The 14,040-nt window shown below is 39.8% G+C and overlaps 1 protein-coding gene across 1 annotated transcript in view; it reads left to right on the top strand.

The window, feature by feature from the left end:
• Positions 1 to 8,960, top strand: part of WDR27 (WD repeat domain 27) — a 221,582-nt gene extending 212,622 nt beyond the window's left edge. The window contains exon 24 of the mRNA XM_076335328.1: positions 8,904 to 8,960. Within this exon, the coding sequence (XP_076191443.1) occupies positions 8,904 to 8,960 (57 nt within the window). The remainder of the gene's footprint in view (positions 1 to 8,903) is intronic.
• Positions 8,961 to 14,040: the final 5,080 nt, after the last annotated feature.

Below are 14,040 nucleotides of genomic sequence, written 5' to 3'. Positions count from 1 at the left end.
TACACATGTATGAAGAGAAATGGCTTCTGAGCAACTATTTTGGAGCTCTGGCTTGGGAACTATCTTGCACCTTTTTGAGAAGCAGCTGCTTTCAGAGCATCCCTTCCCCTTTCTTCTCTTCTCCTGATAAATGTGTATATTTAAGATATTTACTTACCACCATGTAGCTTGTTAGTTTTCTAAGTTCTGCAGAACTTCTTAATCCAAAGTATTTGAGGATCTAGAGCAAATTTTTTCCCTAGTGTAAACACACATATCTCTTAACAACAATGTAGAAACCAATTCTTTTTGTGATATTTCACTATGATACTTAGAATTCATGTTATTATATCCTTGATGTTCTTTGCCCAACATCATAACGTATCATTTAAAAGATAATTAAATAGGAACACAAATGGTAGTTCAATGTTGGAGTCTGTGTTGTAATATTCATCCTAAACTACAGTGGAAATGAGCGAGAGCTCATTTCTTATGAGTTTCCAAAAAGCCTTGCTGAGTTCTACCTCCTAGGAGGTAAGCAACCAGTGCTCCAAAGCTCAGCTGTTTCACTCCTTGTTCCCTTTAGAATTCATGAGCTTTCTGGCCAGTGATAAGCTGCCTCTAGGGTTTCTAATTAATAAATGCTGAGACCACAGGATGCAAAGTAATAACCTGGTATGGGTTCATTTTCCTGATTCAAATGAATCAAAAAACTTTCAGTCTGTTAACTTTGTCCTTCCAAGTTTAACGTTGAATCAACCGTTGCCTGTCTAAATCTTTCAAGTTTTATGCCAAAACAAATATAATCTGTCTCCCACAGCTGGCACACTGTTGGCTTAAAAGCATAAAGCTGGCATGCAATCTATATCCTGTGTCCTGAGTACTTGGGCTGAAATACAATTGATTGTGTGCCCAGGATTGATTTTTCATTGAATATATATGTCTCAGTGATCTGGCAGTACACAGATCTGATGTGAGTGACTTGAAAGCCACAGATACTTCTGATCTTTGCCTAGTTGCTCTTTTTTTTTTCTTTTTTTTTCCTTCAGAAAACTGTCACTTTAGGTTTGAAAGATAAGCTGTAGTTTAATTTATGGAGTTGGATTAACTATATAGGAAGTTTCACATTGACTTCATGGGTTCACTTTCTCCTACACAAACAAACCCAGTGATTAGTGATAGTCTGTGATTCTGCTTGAACTCTTAGAAACATCTGGCCTTTTACAGTTTCCTGATAGAAGGCAGGCATTTTTGCCTTGGTGCATGGTAACATAACGTGTTATTGTAATGACTTAATTACCCACAAAGCAAAGTGATGATCTGACACCATAGCCATAAAACATTTGAAGTCTGGTTGGGAAAAATACATCTGGGGAAAAGATTAAACAAGAGTTTGTTTTCCCTTTCTTTCTTTTCTTGAAAATGCTGATGGTAAATAAGACTCAGGCGACCTTACAGTTTGAGAAATCTTAATCTGCTATTTCAATTACTAAGTATATAAAGAGACTATGGGTTGAGAGAATTATGTCACCGACTGAAACAGAAGAATATAGCAGAACTTTTTTTGCAATCTGTACATAAAAGCACAACGGAAATGTGTGATGACATCATTGCTATCAGCTTGCAGAATATGAGAACTAAAGTTCAGATAGTATAAATGTAATACACAGTACAGCGTAAATGAACACACTTGAGGCTTGATAAAGCATATGCATTAATGAAAGCAAACAACAACAAAGTTCAGTCAGATGCCTTTAATCTTCTTTTTGGTTTTAGCAATTCTCTTTTTTAACACTATTGCTTAAAAGCAGTGAAGAACCCATGATGTAGCTTAAGCCTTTTAACTTGTGACAGTAGAACAGCACTATCAATTTTGGAAATTATTTTGCATTCATATTATAAACATTACTTGCATTCCTAGCTGTACTAAAATGCATGGCAGTTTGGCAGTTCTCTTATTAACTTTAGCTGGGCCAGTTTCTCCCTTCTTTTGTATTTATTTGATACATATAAGGAAACTTGAGCACCAACACACTGAGTAGTGTCACAAAGAAAAAGACACATACAACAAGGGATTTTCTTAGAACTTTAACTTTTAAGTAAACAGTAGTGACCTACGGGGGTGTGTGCTCCTGTACCTGGTATCTGTCACTATACGTTTTCAGTATTTTTCATCAATCTGCATTTTTTGTAGACCTTTCCTTGGTCTCAATATCAGTTGGCATTGGGGTGCTGTATCTGACTCGGCAGGTGCACGTCTGATGGGACAACATATCTTGATACTACAAAGCAGTGGACAAAGGTGGATGCATGAATGTGCTGAGCTGGCAGGTCTCTGCCTACCTTGTACAGCAGCAATTTGAGAGGTTGGAGGTGAGGAAATACTTAAAAGAATTTTCTCCAATCAAACCCAGTTTTTTGTTGGTGGGCAAACATTTTGTTTGAAATCTGTTTAGAAATTACACAGATATTTGTCCTTTCCCCTAGAAAATGCTAACCCTCAAGTTAAAGAATCACAGTTAAAAAGACACACTTCTAAGTGAAACACAGGGTTTTGACAGTAATTATGATTTTGCCATTAAAGCTGCTTTAGCTAAGTGCTTGGGCATATGTTAAATTTCATGCACATATGTAGCCCTGTTGAAAACAATAAATCTAGTCAGGTTGTTATTTATTGGCTTATGTGCTTTCCTGAAGTGGAATATAAGGTGGGAGTAAAAAAAAAGGAAAAAAAAAAAGTGAGATCTAGTGTAATTAAAATAACAGAAATTCATCACTCAAAGTTACTGTACTCTATCATGTCACTTAGATACGAACTTCATAGCCAAGAGTATGAAATATTGTTCATATTGGGGCATCTGCACTCCATGTATTGCTAGCATGTAACTCTGGGGTGGAGCATGACTGTCATATTAAAGAAGAGCAGCTGAGGAATTGAAGAGGAAAAAAAATGGTCCATTACAAAGCTGAAGGAGGATGGAGAGAGTTGTGCTCCAGAGCTCTGCTCTTGCTTTGAATAATGAAATTGTGTGTACGCAAGGGCACGCAGTACAGCAGAGTGAAAAACAGCTGGTGTTTCTCCTTTCTGTAATTAGATACCACAAAATAAAAATTACTGGAGAAATTTATGGGCAGATCTTCATAAACAGCAAGAAAGTAAAGAGCAAACTCTACTTCCTGGGCTCTGTGTTTGTTGCTATATCTTCCTCTCTGGAAGACAGATGCACTGGAAAGGTGTGGGATGTCAGGCTTGTCTGTAGGGTATGGGGGACGAGAAAACCTGTGACGTTCAAGCACCATAGCTATTCTGGAATAGTTCAACAAAAAAGCACCTTTAGCCTGGATGCAGACAGATTTTATAGACAGCATAGAGCTATAGGAATAACAAAATTCATCAAGCTCTCCTCTGGTCTTATAGGCAGCAGAAATATGCCATTGGTGATGGCAGCATGCTCCCATTTTACAGTTTATTTAAAAGCAGGGCTGGGAGAGGACTGCTGTGGATGCAGGCTGCATCTGAAGTTTCAATGCTTTGAGAGAGGAACGGGCAGTTTTCAGTCACCGCTCTGAGATGCTTCTCTGTTTTGTACCTTTGCCTTTCTCACCTGTCACCGTGCTTGGTTTAGATGGGAAGAGAGGCTGCCACGTGGCAGTGCGAGATTTTATCACAGCACTGCTCACCCCACTGGCCTCACCATTGCTGCTCCACTTCCAGTGGTGCGTCCCTTCTGCAAACTCACAGCGAGGGGGTGAGGAGGTTCCTCAATGCAACTTACAGTAGAGTAAAAAAACCCAACCAACTCAAACACAAAAACCAACTTGGATTTTAAAGCAATTCCACTACTTAGACGCACGCGATTTAGGAAATCGGTTTGCCCTCTGGAGATTCTCAGAGATCAGGTTTCTCTTCCAAACCCGGTGCTGACTGCAGGGCAGTTTGCAGAGAAGACACATTCCTTCTCTAGGAAAACTCAGTAGCTTTAATATGCAGCCAGAGCCGGACAAAGCAAAAGCAGGTGCTCTGTGCTGGAGGAACGAGGTGGGGGGAGATGATGATTTATGTTTAGAAAGGTTAAATGTTTTTTTTTTCCCCAGACTTAGGAATGTTCTTTTTTTTATTTTTAGTAAAAGGTTTCTGAGGGGAAAAAACCTGTGGTTTCAAGAGAACTTTTTCCCCAAGACATATTACCATTGTGCAAGAAATCTTTATTTTGTCTTTCCAAAATTTAGTTCTCAAAACTGGAAATACTTGCTTTTTATTTCTTCACTTTACTCACTTTATGACACCATTCATGTTCCCCCTATTTCTTGGTAGACACATGAGGGAAGCCACAGGCACTGTACTGCTGACTTGACCATTCTAGCAATGTGTAGTGACCCTGGTCTATATAGGTATTTGATCTGTGTGGCTATTGCTGTGAAAAGCTGCATTTCATTACTTTTTTCCCTCAAGCATAAGGACTTTCTTTTTATTTTTTTTTTTAAATAACAAATTCCACTAGTAGGCCTCAATTCATTTATATTTATTTTATCTTTTGTTATATATACAGGCATACATACACAAAACCTCTCTCTCTCCCACTCTGCCTCATTTTCAGGCTAGGCTAACATTTTTAAGAAAAATATTTTATAAAAGACTAGCCCCTTTATAAAGACATGCACTTACCCTCTGCATGACTGCCACAGTATAATCTAGCATAGTTGTGGGGGAGAGTCCTGCATCCCTTTTAAGCATGTTTATTTATTGTATTGAGTTGTTTCATTTATTGATTCATATAAAACACAGAAATGTTCTCAGAACTACTGCCCCCTGCTTCCCACTGAAGTAGCTATTTCCTATTTCTTCATGAACTGTTGAAGAAGAGAAACGGTAGGAAAAGAAGAAATAAGAATCTCTGTCCTCTCTTCCCCAAAGGCCCAGGAACTGGATGTCTTAATACAGCAGGGAAAAAACAAACTAGTAAGTTACATACATCTGTGGGGAAATTTAAGTTGGTGTATAATGACCATTTCTTTTGCTTGAAAGACTCTTTTGGTTCTAGAGGCATTTCCTATTATGACAGTAAATACTGTGTCTGTCTGTCTGTCACACCTAGAACTGGAGGACCTCTGTAAGTCCACCCTTCTACATCGAAGTGGAAAAATGGATCCATGTTTTTCCTCTGTCCTTTCCACTGAAATTTATAAAAAGAGCTGCTACCATGTAATTACTAAAATACCAGGCTAGGCTCTTTACCTGGTAGAAAATATCTTCTGTAGCATAATAACGTCCCTAGCACTATGCTGAGAAACTCTTCTTTGCTGATAATTCCTCAAATAGGATATGGTTACTTATTTCACTGTATTCCATTGAGTCCTCTTTCTCTATTTCATCACTGTTTGGTGATTGTGGCTTATTTGGATTATATAGTCAACAGTATGGCAAATGGCCCATGAGGAGATTGGCTTCTGTTGACAGTCAGGTCTGTGAAATAACAAGATTTCAGCTGAATGCTTGTCTGACTGAGCCAGTAAGAGACAGGGAGCCTTATTCCATTCAACAAAAATCTGAGTGAAAAGAATGGTTTTTATGACTTCCTTTCCAAGTCTACATAAATGAAGTGTTCACTTCCTCACATGGTATTTCTCAAAATATGGGGTTATAGTACATACCAGGTTGACTCAGGTAGAACATCACCGCCATCCAAAAATGACACTGCTTTTCCAGTAGACCAGAGAAATATGTTTCCTGAGTAATGCATAGCAAAAGAAATCTCTTTATAGCACTTATTAATGTTTTTCTTCCACTTCTAGTGGCTTACTTTTTCTCTCCTCTCTACATTTTTCTTTCTCCAGTTCCTCAAGCTTTCCTTTTCTGCCCATCTTTTTGGATTTCTGGTGTAGATCATCACTTCAGGGAAACATCACGTGCTCTTTGTGCTGAATTCAACCTGCACAGAGTCCCCCGTGTTTTTTGTGCTGCAAATCTTACAATTATATAAAGAGATAAGTTTCTATAACTCACCTTCCCTTTCAGTCACCTTCATCACCATTGAGGAATCCCAGTCCCAGCCTTTCAGGCTGGCTGGGAAGGAAACTCTTAGGTCACAACCAGCTGAATCTCAGGACTGCAGGAGCCAGAACAGCTTCTTCAGGAAAGCAACAGGGAAATTTCTGTTGCTAGTGAAGAATGACATAATTTGTCCTGTTTGTGAAAGCAGTTCCTCTTTTGTCCCTGTACTTTTCTCGCCTATATAGCCTTCTCGTTCCTTTGATCCTTCCTTCTCTCCTGCATATTTCTCTCCCTTTGCAAGCTTCTGAAAACTGTTCCAATTCTCAGAGCGTTTCTTTAAGTCCTCCTCAAATAACAGCCCCAACCCATAATGTTTTCCTTTGTTATGTTTGGAAAAGATAGGATTTGGGTGTAAATCACATGCAGGGCAATGTGGTAACTAGATAGAAGAACCACGAGCCAATGAAGAAAGGAAAATGGAGGAAAGCATTGCAATGGTCTTTTCACTAGTGCATAGGCAGGCGAGGTACTTAAAGAGCTGCTACTTTCCTAATGTACTTTCCACAGCTCTGTATATCCTTTAAAATTATTCTGTGGACAAAACTTGGACAGTGTAAACAGCTGGAAATACAAAGGTAAGTTTATCCAGTATCAGAGAAGGCTACTACTGTTTCTCTAGGGCATGCACCTACAGCATCCTGGTTTATATATCAACAACTGTTGGTTCCTGTTCACGTCCCATAGGGGTCTCAATATTCGCTATGCAACTGCATGCCAGCATCATGGGTTCAATCTCATTTCAGTGTCTGACCCAAAAGGAGAGCAAAATGAGTTTTGGACACATTTACACCTTCAGCCTTTTCAAAAGCCAGGAAACCTTTTGTTAAGTGACCAATGTACCCTTGAATCTAGGCAGGGAATGGAGAAAATCTGCCCTCTGAAGACCATGCTTGTGGGCTAACTCTCAAAATGGGCTCAGAGGGATGTGCTGAGTAAATATTTAGATCATTCTAAGTGGAATATGGAGATGCAATGGTGCCTTAATTGAAAGGCATTGTAGGAAACAAATCTGTACTTTTTTCTGAAATGCACATCGGGTCTATTCCTCAGTTGCATTAAACCAACACAGTCACTAGAGAAAAGCCAAATGAAGTTGTACTGAAGGTTCGAAGCAGAAAGATTCACCTTCTCCTAGCTGTTTGCAAATTTAGTGACTTGAACAAGAAATGCCTGCGTGTATTTACTGTAATTTTACAACCAAATATAGCACTTGAATGTGCAAATGCCCCATTTGACATGTAAGTTGGTGTGGAGAGTTTTAGCTGAGCTCATCGTGAGCACAAATTGTGCTTTTTCTGTACACTCTTCAGGTCATCTAGTAGATGGCAGGCACATATCTTGCATTTGCTGTAGCAGGGAACATTTCTTCATTTGCCAGCTTCAGAGAGCACAGGTATTTTTTTTTAAGTGAACTATTTTGTTTTTTCTTGGAAAGGGTATCCAGGGTTTAGATATAATCAGTCACTCCTTAATTGATTTCAAATGTTGAGATTCAACGTAACATGAATTGAGCCACTGAACTGTACTTCACCCACTACAGATTTTCTTTATAGTCCTATATTTTGTCATCCCTAAGGCTGTGGGATACAGTACTGATGTGATACTGCACTCCCGGCATAGTCGTCTGCACTGACGTGAAACACATTGTGCGGGTCATGTAAAGCGGAAGCTCTTATTTCCTTTGGAGACAGTGACATCTGGAAACCCTGCTTCTCATGTTTCTGCGAGAAGGATCTCATCTGGGGAGAGCTGAGAAGGTGCAAGTGTCATTTCTGCATACCGTCATTTTCCCAGCAGGGGGGTCCTCTCAAAGTCAAACAATTCACTTTACAGACTCTGACATGTTTAATGAGAAGTAAAATAAATGCTATGTTGCAGATGTGCAGGTCCAAAAGCATTATTTTATTTCATGGCAGGCACACCCCTCTCATTCCAAACATTTAATTAGATCCACCACCATGACATGGTGAACTGGGAGAGGAAATGGAATCAGAAAAATATAACAGGTAAGGGAAGAGGGCAAGGAAATAACACACAACCTATGAGGACTCTGTGTTCCTCTGGAAACCACTGAACCAACCTCAGATAATTTCCTTTGCTAGGTTTGAGTAGTAGAGGAGAAGATTTTCTTTTGACAAATCAGGTGCAAAGCAACTTGGCAACTGCAAGTAACAATTCAAGGAGTGAACAAAAGAACAAAGACAGAGTCATTACAGTCATCACTCATGCAGAGAGAGAGGAGAAAGTGAAGGGAGTTTTATTGCCATCATGTACAGTATCAATCACCGCATGTCAGTAAAGACTGTTCTTTGTGCCAAATCCAAAAAGCTAGTCAATGAAAAAAATCTGCTTGCACTATGCACTTTCTGCTTCATCAGCCAAAGATGGCTGCACCTCCAGCAGTAGAACTTTTATATACTCTGCAGAATGCTTCACGTCTTTAATTCCTCCACCAGCCTATTTTTTCATAGATGCATGCTTTTCTTCTGCAAAGTTGTCAAGATTTTGTTCAAGATACCTGACGCAAGCCAACCAACATTTGACTAGCTGAGCCTACTCCCCATTCAACTTATTCTCCACCACTTTCTTGGACTGGGGAAATAGTTCTAATGGAATATGTAAAAAAGTAGTTTCATATTTCTTGTCTAAAATATTCCAGAAGGCTTTTTACAAACCATGACAGAGAAAGGAAATAGCTGATGGAGATATTTTTCACAGTTGGCTAACCACAATATATAAACATACATTTATGATAAATATCAATACCATTTTTTTCCCAATTAAAATATGCATTACATAACACCCAGGGGACTGCTGTATTCTCACTATTTGCAGACTTTTAACTTTCCATTGTTTGTAATTTTTAAACTAGATGGACTTGAAAGAGCCATGGGAGTCTGAATACGAATTTTCTTCAGAGACCGTGTGACTGGTTAAAAACAAACGATACGCTCTCTTGAAATGTCTTAGAATATCAAACTTCCTCCAAGAGACTTCTAAAAAGCCTTACAGCAAGTACAGTGTTAAATTTTCATGGTCTTAACTACGTTTTCATGAAATTTCTCTGAACTTTGTTAATACAGAGCTTAGGAGAACACAAAAGCTACTACTCAGTGTAATACAAACTTCATCTTCTGAAAACAAGGAAATGCAATTAAGCTACCCACCCTCTTCTCTTCTGCCTCTGGAGCACCCTCTTGCACTGTACACCTTCTCTGTCCCTGTCCTGAGCCCCCTGCTCTCTCCTTGTACTGATGTCCCCTATACATTCACCCTGACCCAAGAAAGCATCTGAGAAGCATCTGGAAGCATTATGAAGAGCTCATTCTACAGGATCTGTATGAGGGATCCCTTATCCACACAACCTGGTGACTTGCTGTGCTTTGTTTATACTCAGCTCTGTTGGTCAGGAAGTATGCCAGTATAATCCTAGCTACTACATCAGCGTTAATTTCCTTGGAAAGTATTCCTAAAATAAAGCTGGAATCTGTGTATAGATTCTCAAGCACCTTGAAATAAGCTGGAATCTGTATATAGATTCTCAAGCACCTTGAAATAGTCTTTTGCATCCAAAAATATTGACGTCTGGCGTTATAGCTACACTATGAGATCTTTGTATGCTTCAAGCTTTCAGCTCTGGGTGCACACATAATTCAGCACAGCATCAGGATGAGATCCATGCAAACTCTAGGCCCTTCCTTATGACCTCCTGTATTCTCACTTTCTCATTTCCTTGGAAGAGAAATACAGCTTGCAGGCCAGAAAGTAGGCATAACACATTTCAGACATCGCCCAGTCTGGATGACCCATGGCTCAGGACACTGATGTACACACTTTCTGTGCAGTTGTACATGCCCATGTGAAACTTCCCAAAGCATCCCCCATCAGGCAGGAGGCAGGAATAGCACAGGTTCTCCAGAGACCCCAAACATGAGTTTAGCTTACCGTCACTGGGAGCGGCATGTCTCTTTGAGCCTCCCAGGCACTGAATCAGTGCGTGTGTGGAGCTCCTTTGCTCCTCAACAGACGCTAAGCCTCAACATTCACGTGATGCTTCTTTCGGCTCATTTTCCTGGCTGGCTTTGAGCTTCTAACTTAAACCTTGAGAAATTTTGTATGTGAACCCCTTCCCACTACCTGTTTGCCTAAAAGGCCATGGCTGTTATGTGCTTGAGACATATCCAAAAGGTCTTGGTTCATTTTGGGAAAGGCTGAGCCAAGGTTTGAGCCTTAGCTGTACATATAAAATGAAGGATCAAGTGGCTTTGCGTGCTGCTCCATGGGTATGGGAGGGGGGCACTTTGGAATCGATTGCTTAAATAACCTTGAACCTGGGACACTAACCCTGCCTTGCAGCCTCAGGAGACCAACAATTTTCCAAACAGCCAGGGTTATATGTGAATTTTGGAGTACTTGGAATAGTCATCTTTGAAACAGAAACCACTGTCAATCCCAACTATAACACAGTCCTTATTCTGGCACTGTTCCTGTTTAATTCTGTGACATTTTTGAGTAAAGAATGATTAAAAACCGAGTATGGACATCAGAATTTCTTCCATATACTATAATGCTGAGACACTGCATGCTGCCATGCCAACTGCAGAAATGCATGTTTTCCTGGCAAGACTTGCCAGTTTGATGTATAGTTCAGTGACCTCTTCACACTCCCTTCCAAACGCAGCTGTAATGAGGAGTTACTTATGGCCATCCGTTTAAGTTGTGGAGTTCTTTTCATGCCTGTCTCTAGGATACAGTTTAGCAGTTGTCATCTGAGATTCCTCAAGTTTCATGGGTGAAAGAACTAACAAAAAAATCTGACGTCTGTGGTGCAAGAAGCAGCAGGCATTTCCCCAATAGATTTTACTCTTAGCTGAGCATTGTTACATAAATTGGATACACAGAACTGACATGAAAATGTCAGACATGCAAAATTTTCCTGAAAAATATAAAGGATCAGCTACACTTTGTGAGAAGTTTTTTTTATTATGCATGCCACTTCTCTGGAAGATCTAAGTTTTCCTGCAAGTCTCCTTTCTACTTCCAGAGGTTTATACAACGAGCATCACATTTTATGTTCATGTTGCCTGCTTGAAACATGAACTGTGTATTTACTGAGGTTTTTCTTTCTTGCTTTAAGCTTCAGAAAACTGTACTGATGCCATTTCAGTTTGTATCTGTCCATAAAGTAAGTCCAAATTAATTTTTTAATCAGTACAGAATTAAAAGATTTTTTATTTTGTTCAAGCATACTTAACTTCAACCCTTTGGACTAGTCAGAGATTTAGAGAGAAATTTCTTATTAGAATAATCACTCAACAGATCATGGTCTGAGTAGGAAAAATTCCTTGATCCTCCCTTCCTAAGAACATTCCTACACAGTGAGGGTCAACTTCTATTTCCTACTGACATAAATCTCTTCTGTTTGCTTAATATTTGGTAGTGTAGTTAATCTGATACTTGTGGATTATCCCAAGGCATCCAGTAACAACTGCTATATACATAATAGGAATGTTCAGGCAGTGCAGATAACAACATCTCTATGTTAAGGCTATCTGATTCTCTTTTTATTAGCTTTTAAGTTTTTCCCATGCTAATACTCTAAACTAAAATTTTCTGGTTTTGAGGCTGTCTCAGAGCTCATTTTTTAGGAATTTTCAGAAAAAATAGTTGGGAAGGTCGTTTCTGAGGTTGGAATGAGCCCATCTGACATCTGATATCCCCAACTCATACGTAAAAGTCGTTTAGAGGAAGCTTTGTGTCCTCGTTTTTTGAATAAAATTTCAAAATTCAATTAAAAGAGGAAGCAGCCTGACTTGGAAATGTCAAGAATGCAGTCTGGGAGTTACTTTGAAGAGCAGATCAGGGGAGTCAGGAGTGTGGGAAAGTAGTGTTGGTCAGGAGATAGCAGAAGGACAGCAGATGTGGGGACTAGACAAGAGAGATGAAGGCAGGAAGGACAACTTGTGATTGGTATCACTTATAGGGGACAGATAAGGAAAGAGGGTTAGATACGAGAAAGACAGAGGAGTATAGTAGCAAGAGAAGAAGAAATGATGTCCAGGAGAGAAGCTGGCTTGGTAGAGAATACTTACAGATAGTTTTAGCACCCTCACTGCAGAATTGAACTTCTAAATGTCTGAGTCCATGGCTCCCAAGAGGTATGTGTGAAACCTGTAGGACCATCCCTGTCCAAAGCCTGCGTCATTACTCAGCTACTGCTTTTCCCACTGTCTCTGCAATGTCTGGCAGAAGTCTGTACTGATGATCCAACCTGTGAAGGTTTGACATGAAGGAATTGCTGGGTGTTTTCAATGGGTCTTATATTACTTTGTGAACCTTTAAATAATGAGGTGTGGTACAAGAGCTGGAATAATTTGTTCTTTTTACCCTACCAGCCTGTCTGTCTCACGGGTTTGTCTTCCTGTTATAGAGCTTGGATGGTCAATGAGAAATTAACTCCCTGTCAGAATCTGGTTTTAATAAGTCCAGCATTGACTTAAACTTCCAGATCTATACCTGAATTTAGCACATTCTTGTTTCTGTGTGATGAGCTCAATGTCCTCATTCATTCACTCTGAGTTTTTAAGTACTCATTCTTCTTTGCCTTCACTGTTACTTTTCAGTATCTGCATTTTCCACATTCATTTTTTTGGCTACAGGTTGAATTGTGAGGCCAGGTAACAACTTGCTAGTCAAAGAACAAATTATGAACTCATAGAGACTTTAAGCAGGAAAGGCCAAAGGGACCTTGGAAAGGTTAGATAGATGGTAACACTTAAGGAAAAAAAAATCTGTTCAGGCTTATCAGAACACTGTGTAAACTCTGATGTCTCAGTCATTTACTGTCACTGTAACCTTTAAAGGCATGTTTAGTTCATTTTGGTCTTTGGTAATGTCCTGGTTTCGGCAGGGATAGAGTTAATTTCCTTCCTAGTAGCTGGTACAGTGCTGTGTTTTGGATTTAGGGTGAGAACAATGTTGATAACACACCGATGGTTTAGTTGTTGCTCAGCAGTGCTTACACTAGTCAAGGACTTTTCAGCTTCCCATGCTCTACCGACTGAGAAGGCTGGAGGTGCACAAGAAGCTGGGAGGGGGCACAGCCAGGACAGCTGACCCAAACTGGCCAAAGGGACATTCCATACCATGTGACGTCATGCTCAGTACATGAACTGGGGAAAACTGGCCAGGGGGCTGCTGCTCAGGGACTGGCTGGGCATCGGTCGGCAGGTGGTGAGCAATTGCATTGTGCATCACTTGCTTTGTGTAGTATTATTATTATTACATTATTATTATTGCTGTTATTATTTTATTTCAATTATTAAACTGTTTTTATCTCAACCCATGAGTTTTTCTCACTTCTACTCTTCCAATTCTCTCCCCCAGCCCACTGAGGCGCGGGGGGGGGGAGGAGTGAGCGAGCGGCTGTGTGGTACTCAGTTGCCAACTGAGGTTAAACCACGACAGGTAAGCATCTCTGGATCTTGTTCATTTTAGACTTGCTTTTAGGAGGGGAGGAATCAGCCTCTGGAAGTGCCTGTGTCTCTGTGTTGACCACAGAAAGAGTCAGTCTAAGACTAGCTAAGACTTGTATAGACAGCTTCTCAGTTAAGTGAGAAGAAAATATATTTTTACAGTTAGAGAAGCTCTCGACCCATCACAACTGGAATTTTCCAAAATCTCACTTTCCTACTTGACATTTTTTCTTCCTTAGCAAGCATAATCCCATTAGTTTTAAAATTCTCCTTACGGACCTTCTCCTTTTCTTAATGGAAATAAGAAAAAAAAAACCTTTTTTTTTTTTTTTAATTTACCTGGGAAAGGATGCTCTTTGACATCTTTGTAAGTTGTCATGAAGTTGCAGAATGGACCTAAACAGGGAATGTCCATAAGACGACACCATTCCATGATCCTGTGCCATGACCTGCTTACAACTTTTACAATGCACAGGCGTACACCAAATCTGCTTTCTATCATGAAGGCAGATGACTAAATGCAGTTGTGAAATA

The sequence above is a fragment of the Aptenodytes patagonicus genome, chromosome 3 (genome assembly GCF_965638725.1).
Source record: "Aptenodytes patagonicus chromosome 3, bAptPat1.pri.cur, whole genome shotgun sequence".
Classification (NCBI taxonomy): domain Eukaryota; kingdom Metazoa; phylum Chordata; class Aves; order Sphenisciformes; family Spheniscidae; genus Aptenodytes; species Aptenodytes patagonicus.
Note: the sequence above shows the minus strand (reverse complement) of the source record. Positions and strands in the feature narration are given on the sequence as shown.